Source organism: Eucalyptus grandis, chromosome 7, assembly GCF_016545825.1.
Source record: "Eucalyptus grandis isolate ANBG69807.140 chromosome 7, ASM1654582v1, whole genome shotgun sequence".
NCBI classification, from domain to species: domain Eukaryota; kingdom Viridiplantae; phylum Streptophyta; class Magnoliopsida; order Myrtales; family Myrtaceae; genus Eucalyptus; species Eucalyptus grandis.
Window position 1 is genome coordinate 475,251 of NC_052618.1, and position 19,488 is coordinate 494,738.

General features: G+C 39.0%; 1 protein-coding gene across 3 annotated transcripts; it reads left to right on the top strand.

The window, feature by feature from the left end:
- The first annotated feature begins 4,431 nt into the window (after window positions 1–4,431).
- LOC104452446 lies at window positions 4,432–13,547 on the top strand. Of its 3 annotated transcripts, none has more exons than XM_018859586.2 (11): window positions 4,436–4,932; window positions 5,391–5,462; window positions 5,549–5,676; window positions 5,780–5,940; window positions 6,694–6,768; window positions 7,303–7,322; window positions 7,697–7,780; window positions 9,744–9,782; window positions 11,407–11,453; window positions 12,765–12,880; window positions 12,980–13,547. In XM_018859586.2, exons 1-10 carry the CDS (start codon window positions 4,687–4,689, stop codon window positions 12,874–12,876), a joined length of 984 nt encoding a protein of 327 aa, XP_018715131.2. In that variant the 5' UTR covers window positions 4,436–4,686; the 3' UTR covers window positions 12,877–12,880; window positions 12,980–13,547. The 3 variants fall into 3 exon arrangements, with proteins under 3 accessions (XP_018715132.2, XP_018715131.2, XP_010065210.2); XM_010066908.3 differs by having other exon boundaries at window positions 4,439–4,932; window positions 6,694–6,763; window positions 7,268–7,322; window positions 12,980–13,523; XM_018859587.2 differs by lacking the exon at window positions 12,980–13,547 and having other exon boundaries at window positions 4,432–4,932; window positions 6,694–6,763; window positions 12,765–12,860.
- The last annotated feature ends 5,941 nt before the right edge of the window (window positions 13,548–19,488 follow it).

The window sequence follows — 19,488 nt, forward strand, 5'->3', positions numbered from 1 at the left end:
GCGACGAGCGCCCTCCCCGAGCGAGAATTCCATCGTTTCTCCGCGCCCGTCTCGACCCGCCGCTCCTTCACTGTAAACGTCGTCACCGCTCCTCCTTCACCGATTGTCTTCACGGCGAGAGCTCGAGTGTGTGGCTCGCCGAGGCAGCGCTGCCGGGGCACTCGCGAGCCGCTTGCTCGAGCGACTCGCAGATTCGGGCGGAGCGTTGCTCCTCGGACCGCGACAAGAAATTGCACTCGTCCGCTCGCTCGAGACGGGCGACCGAGCAGAGGGGCCGAAGCCGTCGCCGCGCCGGGCTCGGCTCGAGCGAGCAGCGCGAGCGCCGTCGGCTGCCGGCTCGAGCAGCGAGCAGCAAACTGAGCCGCGCTGCTGCTCGGCTCGAGCGAGCGAGCAAAGCCAGCGTCGTCGCTGCTCGGCTCGGCTCGAGCGAGCAGAAAAGCCGAAGGCCGCCGCCGCTGTGCGTCATGGTGATCCATTCATGCCTCGACCAACCGTTGAACTTGCCGGGGTTCTCTTAGGTCAAGATAGTAATTGAAGTGTCATTTTGCGACAATTGAACACACTCTAGCCATCATGTTTGGGATATAGCATATGGTTCCATGTCCAAGTTGTTGAACTTGGGTACAACCGAGCCGGCTTTGAAGGAGAATGAGTATTGGACAAAGTTCTATGTAATGCCATGTTGAATGATGTGGAACCTTGTGGATGCGTCTAGAAAATTGTCATGGTTGATGGCCCGAGTGCCTTTCGGGGAAAAAATGGGATGACTAAGGAATCCATAGATATCTTGACAAGCAATTCAATTCGACTCGCACCGACATAATTTATGGTTTTGACAGTAATTTGCACACGTTTTTCAGTTTTAGGCATTCCGAATTATTTCCTATTTGTTTAATCCTTGCATTGTTTTATGCTATCGTCATCCGCCTTCAAGCACTTGCTTTCTAGAATTCTTTAGAGCTCTGAATTACTTTACATGTAGGTCTACACACTTTGTCATGTTTCTTGTTTACTTGCATCGACGGAATCCTTTAACAAACATTCTCCATGGATAGTTGATTCGATGTATGATCGCAACTTCAGTCATATCTCCGTGAAGATGCAAGTTCGTCTAATGTTGATGGCGAGTTGTTAACTCATATTATTATTGTTCGTAATCCTTTGAAAGACTCCGCTTTGCGACTCTCGCAGATGTTTCGCCCATGCGTTCTCCCTTCTGTGCAACTCGTTTGATACCCGTGAACTTCCCTTGTAAGATGTGTTCTAATATTCATATACACCATCTGGATGTTGTCGATAAACTTGAAATTTGGGAGAGAAAGTGCCATTAAGATGTTAGGGTTGTCTAAAATCTTGATATCGGAGCTAGAGGTTCTTTTTGTAAACTTAACATATGGATATAGGATTAAATGTGCTTTTGGTTCTTCACATTTTAGAAATTGCATTCTCCTTTACCATATGGATAGCTAGGCCGCTTATAGATTGCTTAAAATAGGAAATGATGTGGCTTATTTCATGATGCTTAGGCACACGATCTCACATCATGCATCTGATTTCATTCCAAAGATACTAATGGAAAATATACACTTCGTCCTCCATCATGAAATTCCAATAAGTCTTCTTCACAAAGAGTTTAATAAAGTTGATGACCAGAGTGATCGACCATGTTTATATTGTGAGGACTCCAATACCATGATTGAGATCCCATGCTATATAATACATAAATCGGCATGTGTCCTGTTGATGATAACATAACTTGTGTACAAGGTCTCACCCATATCAAGGAAAGTGAACTACAAAGAAGAGATGGATGTTCTGGTAATAATTATAGCTCATATCTCTTGAGTCAGCGATTGGTTTGCTCAACTTTAATGGGTATTTGTAATTTTATTTTTTTCCATTTTGGCTCCCAGGATTGTTTTGTCAAAGTTCAAACAGAATCCTTCCTTTTATTAGTAGTTTTCTAATCAAGTTTGGCATCCAATTGTTGCATTGACAGTGTCACTTGACAATAACATTGACAGGAATGTTAGCGATCACCGGTAGCTGGCTAATTTTGCATTCAATGTTGGTAACGATAATTATATCTTTGCTAATATGCTCATGGTGGTACATCTTCCTTTACTCTTACCCTAAGGTATGGCCATAGCCCCCGTCACACATCCCGCATTAAGGAAGGGGATAGATTGGTTCTCAAGAAGATTTGCTTTTCCTGCTTCGGCATACACGGACATGATCGCCGAGAGAAGAAAGAGGGTAAGAAGTGGCATCAAGATATATTTGGTTCGACAAAGGCTGACGGTATAGACCAAACGTCCAACTGATCATTAGTCAAGCAGAAGAAGAAGGATGAAGGGTGCAAAGTGCCGATTCTTGCGGACTGATGAGGAATTTTTGAATGTCAAAAGCATCTCATGGAATGAAAAGATTCGTATTTAACGTGAGCAGAAAAACGCTCTTTCGCCTTATAGTCGGTAGTATTGTATAATTGTGTTGCAAATGAAGAAAATACATTTTATGTCTCGAGAAAATGTTGAAGAATGTCCCGAGTTGGAAGACAATAATGTGAAATGCAAGAACCGCAAGATTCTTCGCAGTATGCACTTATAACTATGTTCGAATGTTTGACTTTACTCACCATGAACAAAATTAAATTGATGAACATTTTATGATAATGAGATTTCAAAGTCAAGTTTACACTTTATTTAAAAAAACAAACTGGAAAATTTGGTACGAACTTAAAATATTTATTCCGTTCAAAGCAAATATGATCAAGTTTAGAATGTTTGTTTTCACTTAATATGAACAAAATTAAATTGATAAGCATTTCATGAGAATGATAATTCAATACCAAGTTCACATTTTATTAAAAAAACAATTGGAAAAAAATTGGAACAGAAATTTTGTACATAACCAAACGCGTTTCTGCGTTTTTCTATTCCGTAAACAGAATTTTTTACAGCTTAAAACGTGTTTCGTTCTTTTCTATTCCGAAATGTAAATTTTATACGCTACCAAACGCATTTTTTTGTTCAGAAATTGTTCCTCATGAACAGAAATACTTTTTTCTATTTCGTTTCCCAACAATTTTTAAATGTAAACGCAAACAAACACGCCCTAAGCGCTTAAAGTAAAGAAACAATCCATATAGGTCTCAGCACATAAAAAAACCCAAAAAGGGGTACGGAGGCTTGGAAACCAGCCCCAGGAAGAGTCCACAGAGCTGGACTTTAGTGGCCCAATCCACCGTTTTATTTTGGATCCTAGAGTAGTGAGTCAACCTTATTTATATATATATCGAAGAACTATTTTCGAATGCAAAATAAAAAAATAAAAAAATCAACACTAGCAAATACAACTCATAAGATTGGCCTTGCAAAGGGTTAGAATGGGTAAAGCTTGCACATGAGCATGCCAAGTTTCTCAATCTTCCATTGATTTTCATTCAATTTTTATTGCTCGCGACATTTTCTCACATATAATTCCATTTCATTTTCACAATTCACAAAAACTGAAGTATCGAACCCGCCATATCAAATCTAACAATACAATATTTGGATTCAATCCATTGATATGATATTGGTTCGACTCAACTTTGAGAATTTTATTATTTTTTTTTTTCCATATTAAACGAAACGATTAGCTCCGAATAAAATGAATATATAATTCGAGCCGCTTTTCGAGTTTTACGACCTATGTAGCATCGACACGGACACACGACACGCGACACGATACGCCAACACGTCATTTATTAAAAATAGAGAATTTCGACACGTTCCGACACGTTATATATTAAATATATTTTTATATATAAATACATAAATAAATAATAATAAAAATGGCCTATAATTAATTTACACGAAAAATATTAAATAATATCATTCATTATTTTAATTTGTTACAATAATATATAAAACTTAGAGGAAAAAAACATTGTTTAAAGAAAAATGCTGAAATGATATTTTTAAATTTATTTATTATCATATATAGCATTTTTTATTACTTCTTTCATAGTAAAATATTTTTAAAAAAAAATCAAAACAATTTTAAAAAAACAAAATTGAAATAAAAAATTGACCCGTTCATGTATATTTATAGCAATTTTATTACTTATTTTATTACTTATTTTGTATATATTTATATTTTGACTCCTCAAATATTAGAAGTTTTTAAAATTGACCGGTGCGTGTCGGAATGCGTGTCGGAATTGCACTCGCGCGTGTCGGGAAGAGTTGATCATGTGTCAAATTTTTCGACACTCGTTACCACGTGTCAAAACGTGTCGGGATGTGTCGAATATATCGGACACGTGTCGGAAGTGTTGGACACGACACGAAAGCTTTTGAAGAGTGTCCGTGCTACATAGCTTACAAGGTTGTAGCTTACAACGTTGTCCTCTTTTCTTCGCCACTGCTAACTCTTTCCGGCGTGAAGAGAGAGAGAGAGAAAACAACTCCGACCACTCATTTTTCCTTCCACTCCGACACCGAGGAAGAGGGAAGTGGGGCCCGTCGCCGCCGTCAGCGTGGACACGTGGCGGAGAGACGTTGGTGGCTGCCGCACCAGTTCAGCCTTTGGTTCCCTCGTGTGGCTCTACCGGCGCAGCCATGGAGTGAAAGAGCAGAAGGAGGAGAAGGAGAACCCAAAGTCTGTAGCTTTCGTCGTGAAGATTGGTGGGTTCTGTCCATGAAAGCGATTTCGACATCATCTTCTTCTTCTCCTCCTCCTTCTCCTTCGCCGCCGCCGTCCCACTTCGCGGCGTCCCTTCTTTCGTCGCGCTCTTACTCGAGCTGGAGCGGCGGCCAAGCCTCGCCGGCGTGCTTCCACCGGAGGAGGCTCGGCGGGGGCGAGACCCGCGTCAAGTTCGTCGTGGTCATGGCCAAGAAGAAGAAGCCTCCCTCCCCATCCTCCTCCTCTTCTTCTTCCCACCAGGTTCGGTTCCTCGCCATTCCTTTCTGCAGCTTCTTTCGTTTATTTTTCACGAGAGGTGGTGGTGGGTAGTCCTCGAGGGAGACCTTTTGATTGCGTTTCCATGCTTTGAAGCCGTACCCAATTGTCTGGCATCTGTGCAATCCCGATTTGATGTGCGTCGTGGCAACAAACGCATTATACTACAATGACTGAATTCATACTGACTATGACCATGAAATGCTGCGCAATTGTTTCAATTACGCAATCTTGCACGCCAAAACAGAAGCAAAAAGAGCAAAAAGTCGACATATTTAAGGAAGGGGAACATCCAAACTGCGATAAAAGGAGATAAAAAAACGAAACTTTTTGACCTGGCATCTATGCAATTCTGATTCGAAGAGAGAATATAATACAACCTGCTATGGTTTCCCGTCCAGAAAATCTCCTTAAGAGTGCCCTCATGAGGTTTATCTTGATAGGCTTCCGACTCGACACCTCTGAGAATCACATCAAATGTCAAGCAGAATTTGCAGTTTCTGAAGCTGTGGAAGGTATGCATCTTCTTTGAGATGTTGAAACGTTTGGGTGAGTGTGTCTCAGTCCTCTTTTCTTGTCTCATGCGGTAAGAATTGCGCAGGAGTTCCAGAAGAGAAACTCCGGCATCCCTAAGCCCGCTACCAGCTACCGCAGGAAGAAGTTGCCAAAGGAAGACCTTCTGGATGATGACATGGAGCTCTACGGGGATCCTACCCTTGCCCTCTACCAGTAATACTCCTTCCAGGTTCCTTTCTTGAAAATTGGCCTGTTCTGTAGAACTTTCAGCCTCTTGGAAATGGCTGTTCTGTTCTCTTGCTGAACTGTATTACAGTACGAATCAGGGTATAGAAAGTGCAGTACCCGTCTTGCTTGTGGATGGTTATAACGTGTGTGGCTATTGGGTGAAGCTGAAGAAACATTTTATGAGCGGCAGACTAGATATTGCTCGGCAGAAGTTGATCGATGAACTAGTTTCGTTTAGCATGCTCCGAGGTTTGTGCTTCGCTCCTCCTTGAGTGTTCAGTGTGATAAGGCTCATTTTTCTTTTGAAATTTGAAATAGTCCGAGTAGACCAGGCTATGATGGCCTTCAATGAAAGAAGTTTGAGGACATCAATGATGATTTCATTGCATCTGTTGAAAGGCAATGATCAACTCTCAGTTTACTGTCTTTGAAGCAGGGTCTTAAAGATTATATTTTGTAGATGGTGACTTTTAGGTTCTTCCAAAGTGCCACATCTTCCACTTTGCTTGGACAAAACCTGCAGAGTAGTACTCTGACTCAGCAGGTTTCATATGGACCTAGTGGAAATTGCCACCTGTATAGCTCTTTTTAGCAGTGGGACTAAGTTCCTTTGTTTCCCCCATAGTTTCAGTTATCCTAGTCCTCAAGGGATCCTCGCATGGCCATTAATTTTCTCAGCTGACATATCACTTTGAGATCTTGAATTACTCTCTCATTTCCTAGACTTGCAACTTGCTAAAGATAGTCTCATAAGGCACTTCTTTGATGTTTGGGATTTTTGCAAGGGTACAAAGTTTTAGATGTGCTATAATTCAATAACTGCAAATATCATGATTATGTTGCAATTTAATCTGGAGAATGAAAGGGACACACGTTGACATAACAGACACATGTTTACATTTAGCCCTGGCGTGCTGCTGCATGTTTACATTTCCGTGCATGTGCACAAGTGTGTGTGTGAAAGTTCTTTCAGTTGGTACTTACTGTGCATTTCCAAAACAGAGGTAAAGGTGGTGGTTGTGTTTGATGCAATGATGTCAGGACTTCCAACACACAAGGAAATTTTTGCTGGGTATGGTATACCTCTTCACCTCACCTTAGCGCCAATATAATCTTCCCTCATCTGTCTCTTCAAATGTTGGTTGTTTTTTCCATATCAGATTTTTTGGACCTGATCTCTAGTATGTGATGATGATGGAAGAAAATGTAGCCTTTAGTAAGAGCATCTCAAATTCTCAATTTTGACTTGACCAGATATGAAACTCTACTATTTGTTTGATTTGCTCCTTCAATGGTATTTAATCTGGAAACCCATATTTCTTCTTCATTGCTTTCAACAGCGCACGACCTTCCCATGCTACCAACCAAAAATAGGAAGTGAGAGCAAGAAAACAGAACCCTTAACTTATTGAAAAGTCAATGTATGATGGTGATATTTCTATGGAAAACAAACTAAATATGAGAGAACTTATTTTCATTGTCCAACTGATAGTTGATAGGATACCTTTACATTTGATCATGTAAGTTCAGGGTACTCAACTAGGTGCTCTAATGCTTGAAGTTCAATATTTTGCAGCGTGGATATAATTTACTCTGGTGAATCTTGTGCAGATGCATGGATAGAGAAAGAGGTGAGAATGATGTTGGGCTGTAATAGAAAATGCAGTTGCAAAGGTTACTGATATAGCATGCTTTTAACTTTGGCTGTGGGTGAAGCCATTGTTGAAATGCTTAGAAGTTACAGAGGTTTTGGAGTTATCATCTTATTTTTTAATCTACTGGTGATGAGCTATTATTTGTTCATTGGTGTTAAGACAAAAAGTTTGCCACCATGCAGCATCTGTAAGATTATCATCTAGTATTCCACTTTTTCTTTTTTTATTCTTATTCTCATCTTTAGCGTTGACTCATTAGATCTATCAGATGACGGTTCTAAAGGCTACCCTATCTGTCCTTGCTCTTTCTTCACAAGAGGTTTAAAGCATTATATCGTTTTTTGCGACAGGTTGTTGCCTTGAAAGAAGATGGGTGCCCCAGGGTTTGGGTTGTGACTTCGGATCGCTGTCAGCAGCAAGCAGCGTATGGAGCAGTATGTTTTCTTGTTGAGTTAGATCATTAAAAGATGTTTCAGGTGGCACACACAATTTCCTAAACAGACCTGCCACACATCCTCTCACACTTTAGATCATATTATCTTCCATCAAAGCTACCACAAATCTATTGATTGCGTAATACTTGAGGTTCACTTAGATAAGGGATAAAAACAAATGGTCCTTGAACTTTGGTCAAATGTGCAATGTGCCTCTGAATTTTTAATTTGTTCAATATGGTCCCTGAACTATTGCCTAATGTTCAATGTAGTCCCGAAACTTTTATTTTGTTCGATGTGGTCCCTAGACATGCCAAAAGTCTAGGGAGTGCATCGAACAAATTAAAAGTTTAGGAACTACATTGCACATATAGTTTAGGGACTAAGTTGAACATGTATAAAAAATCCAGAAACTATGTGAACAAATTAAAAATTCAGGGACTACATTGCAGATTGCGCGATGATTTGGGACCATATTGAACAAATTAAAAGTTCAATAACACATTGCAAAGTTTAGGGACCATTTGTGTCATTTTCCCTTTAAATAAATGCAGATGCTTGAAGCTACTTTTCTCTGTAATTTGTCTTTTGTTCACTTTCTAGTAGTCTAATAATTGCCTCAACTCTAATTAAGTAATAGATATCTTGTTACGAAAATTGTGGAACCACATAGGAGGAAAAATCAGTTGAGCCCTTTGGCTATAATTAATTATTCAGTTCAGCTTTTTAACTTGTTTTGCCAAATTGGCCTTCTACGCGTGAGTTTACTCTAACAATGTCCTCTATAAATGCACATGTCTCAATAGCAAAATTGCCAGTAATATGCTAACAAAAGTGATTGACTTCTCACGAAGCTGAACAACCTACTTCCATTGAAGTAACGATAGGAGTGCTCGATGAAAGTAGAAAGTACCAGGGTTATGTGGTTGAGATCAATGGAGGAACAAATGTAATGGGAAAATCAAAGTAATGGTAGGAGTGCTTGATGGAAAATTGCTTTAAATACTATAGAAAGTTTAAAGGAGGTAGAATGATAGGTGATGGGAACAGATTTATGTTATTGAGCTTAGGTGATCCAGTCTGAAGGATAAGGGGAAAATAGTCATGCATTTCCATTTAGTGTTATGACGAGATCTCACAACTTAGTTTGATTCTATGATTTTCAGAGCAATGCCCATCAATTGGTTTGTGATTCTTCCGTCTCACCATTTTTTTCAAACAACTAAGGGTCTTATGATATGTCTGAAAATGCAGCTGCACAGTGAGCGCAAATCAATTCAACTTTACTTTTGGCTTTTGCTAAGCGATTAGACTTTATAGAAGTTGTAAATCATGTCAATGACATCACTGAACTAAATCACCAAAAGTTGGCACAGTAGTAGTATGGGCTGAATCAAACATCGATTGAATAACAATGCATGCACTCATGAGCTTTATCCAAGTGCAGACTAGAGGTTAGCTTGTGATTTTCTCACCAATGCATTATGTATCCTGTGAGTTCCATTGTAGGTGTCATTATTCACTTCTCTTAGCAACTCTCGGACCTTTAGTTTTACCGCAAATATGAAGTGCTCAAAGTTATCTGACAATATACAATTTCTTCTTCATTTAAACCTCAGCCTTAACTTTTTGTGTTTGTTGTTTGAAGTTTCTTTAAATTTCAAGTATCATTTTTTACACGGTCCGTGTTAATTTCCTGTGCTGATGTATTTCAAAACTCATTCTTGTCTGATAGCCTCAGTTTTTTTTTGAAAGCATGGATGTTTGATAGTGGCTGATGGTTTAATCTAGGAAGAGAACTCTCAGCTTGTGGTTCATGAGCTTGCAGTTAAGACATGCAGCTTTTTCTTTCATATAATATGGCCTCTCTGTCATATCAGATGTTTATTTTTACAGTACTGCAGGCATGGTTTAGCATTTCCTATTCTATGAATTCTCTGAAAGTTTACTGTGATATTTTTAGGGAGCCTTCATATGGAGTTGCAAAGCATTAGTTTCTGAGGTAAGATAATAAAATTGCCCACCTACTTGGTGTGAATTGTTCTGCCTGAAGCTCGTCTAATGCGGTGTCAACCATAGTTTTTAATTCTTTTTCATATGGAGTTGTAATTAAATGGGCATATTGTAATTACGGCATAGGGGCATTTTTTTTTTTTTTTACCATCGACACTATTTATGATCGATCACAAAGCCAACTTTTCATAAGTGTTGAATGGAAGCATATAGCAACGCAGGGCAATATGCACTTGCATTCAAAAAGGTCTTGATTAGGTTCTTGGAGGACTCAAGAACTTTTTTTCCTTATTCCAACTGTCATGGAAAAGAAAATCCCTTTAAAAGTTTAAAGCTACTAGAACAGGGACCAGCGACGAATACATAGCATCATACCATAAAATGTCATGGGTAAAAGTCCGAAGTCCACTATGGCTAGAAAACTCATGCTTGGTTGGGAAGGGCTTTGATTGTTCTAGGCTTCTACACAGTCATATTCCCTAGATTTGTTTGGTTCCCTTGTTGTTTTGGTTTCAACTTGCAATTGGTTGAGAATTTTCTTTAAAATGGACCCTAGTTGACCTTCGTGTTTTTCTCCCACCAGAACCATCACTCTTGCTGCCGCGAAATTTCCATTTAACCAAGAATTTTGCGGTTCTAAAAGCCTAAGCCTAAGTGCTCTGAAACTGGTTAACAATACATATCTACCATGGTTGGAAGACTCCCCCCTTACGTGCAAGTCGAAGTCAACTTGCAAATAATTGGAGAATCTATAGGAGTAACAAATGAACTGAATGCGAGAGAGAGTTAGGATTTAAATGCGTGGCTGGTGCTCAAAGCATAAGAGTCCAGGAAATTGGTAAGATATATTTGAATTGTATGTCTTGTCAAGAAAAGGCTGAAGTGGGCCTGGACTTTTTAGTGTCAAATAGCTTAAAATATGGTCCTTTATCTCGCAATTGGATCATCAGATTTGCGGCTAATGGCTTAAACCATGTGGTCAAACTTTTCCTGGTATGATGGACTAAGCCTCACTCATCCATCAATGAATGGAATGCTTGCTTCTTGGACGTTATGCTTGGGAACATATATAGTGGCCTAGTGAATGTCACTCCAGTAGGTCACGTGGTGTGTGGCTTTTGAAGGATTTCTGAGCTTCGCAATCTAGTAGAGGATATTGTTAAAATGGAAGTGCCAGCTATCAATTAATTGATGCACCTTCTTACTCGTTTATCCTGGCTTGGAATTGGTTGTGTGGAACAAGTTTACGAAGTGGGATCACTGTATACAGTGCTATGCCTTCTCATTACTCGCTTTACCTGTTACGTGTCTCTGAAAAGATTTTCCATGGAGTTGCTTGTCATTTGAACTTGCAATTCATTAGAAAAGTGGCAGGATATATTTTGTCAGCCAAGCAAATAAGATGAAAATCTAAATCTTAAAGAAACGCCTTGCATATTGGACTTGATGTTTTTGTTGAAAATTTAAGGCATCAGCTTTATTTGCAGCTTGTGCTGTTTTGTGGTGTATCTACTCAATTATTCTTTGATTAAAGTAGAAAGACTTTGTTATGCAAAACTAAGTTGTAGAGGTTCACCAAAAAACTATTTCTCAATCATATGATCTAATTGCAGATCAAAACATCTCTTAAGGAAGTGGAGAGGATGCTTCAGGAACAAAGGTATATGCAACGAACAGAAACTTCATTTGAACTTTTTCTATCACCTGCATAATCCCAGATGCTGAAGTTTAACTGTATCGATGGCAACTCATGGCTTCTTATGTTGTTAGGATACAGTGTTAGTCTAGTTATCAACTTCTCCTGCCCGACAACATCCAAAAGTCTTTTGGCATTAGGCTTAGAGACTGACCTTCAGCAAATACCTTAAGGAGTATCGCAAATATAACTTCTAATCTAACTAAAATGGAGTCAGTTGAGATGGCTCCCCATCTGTCTACTTTTCACCTCTAACAGTCGCGTCTTGTGTGGTTGATATGCATCATGCCTCCACTTATCATATGCTATTTTTACTTTTGGTGTATATGATCCAATTGAGTATAATGGTTTATCTTTGAACTCGCAAACTTATAGTGCCGACCTTGTAATTTGCTTGTTTTGTGACTTGTGCTCTGGTCAGGTTCTCTAGTTTGTCCCGTATTTTTGCAGTCCTACAGTCTCCTGGATTTTTTATTTGTTGAGACTTCTTTTACTTTATCCTATTACTCTGTCCAAATTAAGGGTGATTCAAGCTTTATATAGAGCTCCAGTCCACCCAAAGATTCTATAGGGTCCGTCTGGGGTGACTTATACATTTTACTTTTTGCTAATTCTAAATTTTGCATATTGGGCATTTGACTTTTTCTAAACCCCAAAATCTTAAAACTTTCACCCATCCGTGAGCAGCCGCGCTGGTATTCGTTCTCCCCTGCCTCGATGCGGTCGAGAGTTCGAATCTCCGTGGTGCTAGCGAATTAAGTGGGGGCCCTAGTGGTGGGTTGCTGGGCTAGTTTCCCCCAAAGTATAGTCGCTGTTGGGCTTCCATTGCGGAGGCCCATGAGACCCCGAATCGGCATAAGCCGACAAGGGCATGCTTTGGCAGATCCTCGGTCAAAAAAAAAAAAAAATTCTTAAAACTTTCACAATATTCAAATGTTGACATGTGAATTCACATATAATTTTTCATAATTTTCTGAAATTTGAATAGTATTTTAAATTTTGAGGGGTTTGAGTGTAAACAAATAGGCCCATAATTTGTCATACTGTACATTGGATTGTTCTTACGAAACTTTGTTCAGAAAGCAATTGATGTGAAACAAACAATGCGAAGCTTGACTACTGAGGATAGCACATTTAAGTACTTTTCTCATTTACATTTCAAGTGCAAAATAATCTTTACTGGTAGGAATAGAAATTGCTTAGAAAACTCTGTTCATGAATTGAACTAGAAATGTTCTCGTCTCCTATCCTATTTACTTTCTTTCACTTTGCTAGGACAAATTCTTTTCAAGGAAAACTGTTGAAGCACAATCTTGATTCGGAAGTCGTAGATGCACTCAAGGATCTGAGGAAACAGCTCTCTGAAAATGAATTAAGGGATAGCTGAGCAGGTCCCATTTTCAAATCCTCATCTTCATGGGTCCTTGTCTGCTTAGAGTTGTGTTGTATGGACGGACGCATTTGATCAAAAAGTGATTGTTCTCTTTCAGGTTCATTCGAAGAGCATGCTCCATTTTTGGCCCATTGACAATCTTTAGCTTCTGGCTTATTAACCGTTTTGTGCTAGCCAGAAGAGGAGCTAGTACGAGGAGTTCTATGGCCGATATAATGGGGAGGAACTGTTGTAATTGAGAAATTGCTTGCTTCTTGTGATGGGCCTGGGCCATTGGCAAAAATTTCAGGACCAGCAAGTGGGTTGTACAAAAGCTTGGAACCCAGAGGAATCTCACTAGAATGCTGGGTCTCTACATCTTTTACCAAAGAGAAAAGGGAGAAGGCTGTGCATTACTTGAGTTAGGAAAACGAACAAGGTTGAGAGATTGAAAAGATGGGACTGAGTGATAGAAACTTGAACAATTCTCTTACTAGGAGAGGTGAATCTATTGTGCAGATATCATGCCAATTTACGAAACTTACAGCTATGGACCAGTTCTTTGTAGCTCTTGAAAATCTCTGTGGAGCTATAAATTTCAAGGCACCATCTTGTATATGTTTAATTTCTACTAAGCAAATGTCATTGTTGAACTTAAAATATGCGGAATGGAGTAATTGTGTATATTTCAATATATCATAATAAACATTACATTAGCTTATATATATAGGCTTTATGAGGGAACTATTTAAAGTAACGCATATCAATATATTGCACAATTGTGCATGGATAGTCAATATTAATATCATAATTATCTCTGACATAGGATAATATTTTATAGAAAATCTTTAAAAATTTCTAATATTATGTCGCTAACAGTTAATATGTTGCCTGCCGACAAGGTATTAAGCATTGCCCCGAAGTCATTTACGATAATGATAGATTGAAAGATAAGACAAATTTATGCAGACTAGCTTTCGATTTCAAGATTATGCTCAAATCGTTCATACTTGAGGCAAGACATGTGCCGACCGTCCGTCTTCCACAGGCCCGTGTTTTGTTCTCGCTTCGCTGCCATTTTGTATGCATCCAGGTAAGGAGAAAGCAATCATGTCCTGGCGAACCGCGAGCACCGCGTTAGCAAATTCTTACGTCGGTAGAGGGACAATAGGAGCACATGATGAATGTCGCAAAACCTTCCAAATGTGCATCGCGTTGGTCAAGGTCGATGCTCGAGTGATGCCCCGAAGGGAGAGCATTGGGCCACGAGGTTCGTGGACCTGGTCCGGCTGTAAAGCTCGTCAAGATCGAGTCCAGCCGCGTAAAACATCCTTGAAATACGGAGACAGAATATGGAAGCCACACGAGAATACAGCTAAAAAGGGGTGCCGAGTTGGTTCCTCCCCATTCTACCTGTCCTGTTATTAAATGCAAGATCTCTCTCTCTCTCTTTCTCTCTAGTCTCTACTGTACATTCACGTAGGCGTGGGGGAGGATGATGGAGGGAGCGCGTGCTTGCGTCCTTCTCTTTCTTCCTTTTGGAGGTATTCCCGAAGTCGTCGTCCCCTCCCTCGATCCCGAGAATTGAATGCCACCGCTGATGGAGTTAAAAGATGTTGGGGAGGGGGGGAGTGCCTTGTTTGACTTGTCAGACTCTTGAAGCTGTGGCGGCCCCCCCCACCCCACTCATTCGCCAGTCTTCCGTGGGACCATTTCTCTCCTTTGTGATAATAATGCACATGAGTTGGAGTCCCACGTTTACTTTCCCTCCCCTTGTCTTTTTGGGTTTTCTCTAGGACCTGAGGAGTTCAGGTTTTTTTAATAGCAAAGATATTTGGGATATTTGTATTACAATGAGCTAGTTTAGGGTTTTTAGTGACACAAGAAAAAGTTTGGAATATTTATATCAGGGTGGGCATAATTCATAGATATTTTTTGTGATATTAACCCTTTCTCTATTCAAGTATTGCATGATTTGGACAACAAGTGTCACATGAAAGATTTACACCAAAAGCCTCAACTCCTCAAGTCCTAGAGCTATGTAGGAACTTGTGATTTGTGGCTGGAGTCTTTGGTCGTCGTGAAAACTCATCTCATCTTCCTAATTCGAAACGACGCGTTTAATTGCTTCCACTCATGTTATTTTGTAAATATGATTCGGGGACTTTCTGCTCACTTTGATTGAAATTCAGTTAGTGATGTACTTGTAACTTTTACGCGCTAAATCAGATCTTCTCCTCACCTCGTCAAAGACAAATCATTTACATCAATGCTTTGTTTGAAAAGATTGGGGAAAATAAAAACGGGAGAGAAAGTTGGGAAAATTCTTAAAGGGTTCTCTACTAAAGTGCTCCATGATTTGGACAACAACGGTCACATGGAAGACTTACCTAGTTTTAGACTCGCGATTCGTGGCCGGAGTCTTAGTCGTCGCGTAAACTCACCGCATCTTCCTAATTTGAAATGACGCGTTTAATTGCTTCCACTCATGTTATTTTGTAAATAGGATTTGGGGACTTTATGCTCACTTTGATTGAAATTAGTTAGTGACGTACTCGCAACTTTTGCACGCGAAATTAGGTCTTCTCTTCACCTTGTCAAAGACAAAACATTTACATTAATGCTTTGTTTGAAAAGATTGAGGTAAGAAAAATGGGAGAGAGAGTTGGGAAAATTCCTAAAGTTCCCTCTCTTTTACTACCACAAATTTCAAAAATTTGCTGAACTTTTCACCCACTTCCTCTACTTTTCCGAACATAGCATGGGTATTACTTTGAGACTCAATTTGATTGAGAATGGATCATTATTCTTTAATCAGAGTTATTTCAGAAATTTCTTTATTTATTTCCCGTTATGTTAGAAAATTTATTTCTTATTTCTTGTTTATTTAAGAAGTTGTTAATTGATAGAATTAGGGTTTAGTTTCCGTTTACGTGATAAGAACTGGCTTAAAAACTTTATTACGTTCACTTTTATTACATGACTGAACTGAGATTGAAAATTGTTCCCCAAGCTCTTCTCTCTGATTTTTCTCTGGATTCTTCTTATTTCTCCATCAAATTTCTTTTGAATTTTTCTCTTCATCCATTTCTTCGGTTATTCATGTGCGTTCTGCATCAGTTTCATGGTAGAGCAAACTCATGATGAGAGAAAGCGATATTTTTCATAGGTGTAATACTGAAATTTCTAAATCTATTCCTTATGCTTATCCTAGAAAATCAAGATCAAAATGAGAATAATTCTATAGAAAATCATATTCCTTATCCTTTGGAAAATCATATGCTCGAAATGCCAATCAATGTTAGTCGATCACTGATGACGAGAAGCCGTCTTTATCTTCGAGGTACCCTCAGAGCCACCAATGTACCCATAGGTTTGCTCACAGGTAAGCCAGCCTCGTTTAGCTTGCATACCAAAGCACCATCTTCCCTGTCTAATCTTAGACTGGAATGAAGCTTCAAATGGGTGAGTGTCAGCAATATCAGCTTGAGCCGAAGGGGCATCTGGACCATGCATTCGTCAGCTTGACATGTGCCGAGACCTACTTCGATTTCACGCTCTTCAAGAAGCATTCGATGAGGCGATCGCGCTCCTGTTTTCCATGTTCTTTTTCTGGCTCAAGACCCCATTAATTATTTTCCATCGTATACGCGTACTTGGAAAAACAGTTTGGACAAGACAAACGCACCCCACGGATACACCAGCTTCACCGACCGAATCACAAATGTAAACGTACAAAACCATTGTATGGAACATGCTGCTGTTTGTACTGATCTGACTGACTGGCCAGTCGGTTGGCTGTGCATCGACGGGGAGTTCACGAGATATCTGCCCTCCTTATTAAGTGGGGGGACTCACAGAAACCAACCAGACATCCAAACAACACCACCGTTTCATTTAATAGGCCGAGTCAGACGGTCAAGAGACAGTCAGAGTCTCTCGGTCAGACGGTCCTCTCTCTGTCTTCAATGGGAGATTGACCAGGACCCCACCATTCCAGAGCATGATTTAATCACTCAGCGGTGGATGCGGACGTGCTCATCTGTGCTTGCGCTTGGAAAAAATGCCAATGCAAATGGGGCCAGTCGCGAGATATGCATAAAGTGTGGCCATTTCCGCAATTAAGAGTCGGCACAAATCATGAGCCACTGACTTCAGCTAACTCCCAAACGAAGTTTGGACGCCTCGTCTCTCCGCGCAGCTCCCATACGACGTGAGGCCAAAAGGAGGGTCTCTGCTGAATCCCATAACTGGCCAAGCCTTGCGGTTGGTCTCTGGGTGGCCATTAATGAATAAGACATGGATTTTTCAGAAGATGCTTTGGATCAGGAGGTGGGGCTTGGGCGGTTCCGTCCCCGTACTTGTGGCCCTGAGGATGGATCGACGTGCATGTGTTCGAGTCAAACTGCATTATTTCTAGCTGACTCTGCCTTTCGCTTGCTCGTGTCTCGAATGATCAAATCTTATCCTTGGGTGCTAAAACATGGTATGGTCTATTGATCATGGTTGGGATGATATTTCTTTTTTTGGTAAAAATGGTTGGGATGATATTGGTCTATAGAAGCAGTAATTTTCTTGAAAACTCTGGTGTTTTCATTTTACAGAATAGCAACTATAAGAAAGAATCTAGTCTATATGAAAACATGTTCTCATTCTCCTGATTTTGGTACTTTAAGAAGAATCTGATGTAAGTTCTTACTGGCTATGCAAGTGGAGGGAAACAAGGAAATAGTGATGCACAGCTCATTATCCAAGTTTTTAATGCTGGCATCAATCGGTTTAGGGAAGGCCTAGACAGCTAGTTTGAACACACATGAGTTCTAGACAATTCATCACCTAAATATGGCCATTCTCATCATAGAACTCATTCGATGGGACGATCTTACAGTTTTGTTACCAAAAAAGATTTCTTCTTTCCGTGTTGGTGGAATACTAAATAGTTGACGTGTTAAAAAGCTATTAGTAAAGAAATGAGAAAATTAACAAAACAGTCTCAAATCTATTGTCCTTTTGTCAATTCAGATCTAATTGTATCAGTTTAGTTTTAAATCTTTCGTTTATGTCAATTTAGTCCTAAACATTTTGACGATTTGCCAATATAGTCAATGTTAGCGATTTTTGAACAAAATTGGCTTGATGAATTACACTAATAAATTATCAAAAGGTTTACGACTCAACTTGCCAAATTGAAATGAATTGACACAAATGTCATAGATTTAAGACTTTTTTTGATAATTTTCCTCCAAAAAAATTATTGACACTCAATTTCCCAAAAACTTATTTGCGACTTACCAACATTTTCATGGCCTTTCCTAGTATCTCTTTTTGAAAGTTTGCAAATCACCATTATTTTCTCAACTTTTAGTAATATATACTTGTTTTTCCAGTTAACACCTTATATTTATGAACTTTTATAGGAATTTGCCTTTCTTAATTTGAGGGACTTACTAATTTTTATTTTTTTGTGATTAAATTACTAACTAGTTTAGATCACCAACTCTCATTTGGGTTATTTACCAAAGTCTTTTTTTTTTTTTTTTTTAATTTATGAATTTTGTAGTTTATCATTGTATTGCAAATGCCTTATTTTTATCACGTCTTACGCGAATGTACCAACATTTATTTGTGTGGCTTCCTTACTTTTCTCCTTTTAGATTACCAACCAGTCTTGATTTAATGATTATCAACATTTTTGAGTTGCTTATCAGAGTTATTCTGTCTTTTTAAAATTTGATAATTTTCTATTAAGTTACTTATCAACCTGTTAAATTTACCACATCTTTTTAGAAATTACCAACCTTAATTGAAGTGATTGCCAATGTTTTCCCAATTAAGTTACCAACTTTTATTTGAGTTAGCTACTAAAGTTTGTTTATTTTTTTTAATCATCAACTCCTCTTATCTCTCACAAAAAAAAAAATATCATACTTTCACCAACTTTTATTTAACTTGTTTACCCATGTCTTAAATTTACCAAATATTCTTCGAAAAGGAAAATTTACCATCTATGATAAAAATATATTAACCTTATGTTAAAAGACTCACCAATTTTTCAATAAAGAAGGGTGTGCTTGTTTCACAGAAAGCTCAATAATAAGGGAAAAATACTTTCTTGGAAAGTATTTTCTATGAATACGATTTGTTTTCCTTTTATTTTTTTTGGTAAAGGTAAGAATATATGAATAGCTTTGAACCAATGTACACAAGATCGGTGCCAAAACTTTCACTCAAAGAGACAACAATTCTGAATGAGTGAATGGGAGCCGATGTGAGAAAGAAACACCCTAACAGGAGGGGCAAGAAGAAGAAAACCAAAAGGGCAGACTAACTAAAGCCACACCGGCCAAGACAGAAAGAGCACCGAAACCAGAAGTTTTCAAGGTGGTCAGCAAACAGCCGTGCGGATAAAGCAACCAATAACAGTTGTTTTCCTTTTATTTGGTGATGTATAGTTGAAAATGTTTTCCATTGTTTGGATTCCATTAGCAAATGATTTCACACTTTGTCTCGGCCAAAACAAAAATCAAATTTTTAATTTTTAATTTTTTAATTTTAAAAACTTTGAATTTTGAATTTTTATTTTTTATTTTCTATATCTCTTATTTCTTTTTATTTCTTTTCCTTCTT

Bases quoted from the DNA above. Each gene is read 5' to 3' on its own strand.
- LOC104452446 (XM_010066908.3), top strand. From the start codon at position 4,687: ATGAAAGCGATTTCGACATCATCTTCTTCTTCTCCTCCTCCTTCTCCT. The intron at 5,941-6,693 runs GTTTGTGCTTCG...TTTCCAAAACAG, and splicing joins TTCGTTTAGCATGCTCCGAG to AGGTAAAGGTGGTGGTTGTG. The intron at 7,781-9,743 runs GTATGTTTTCTT...TGATATTTTTAG, and splicing joins AGCAAGCAGCGTATGGAGCA to GGAGCCTTCATATGGAGTTG.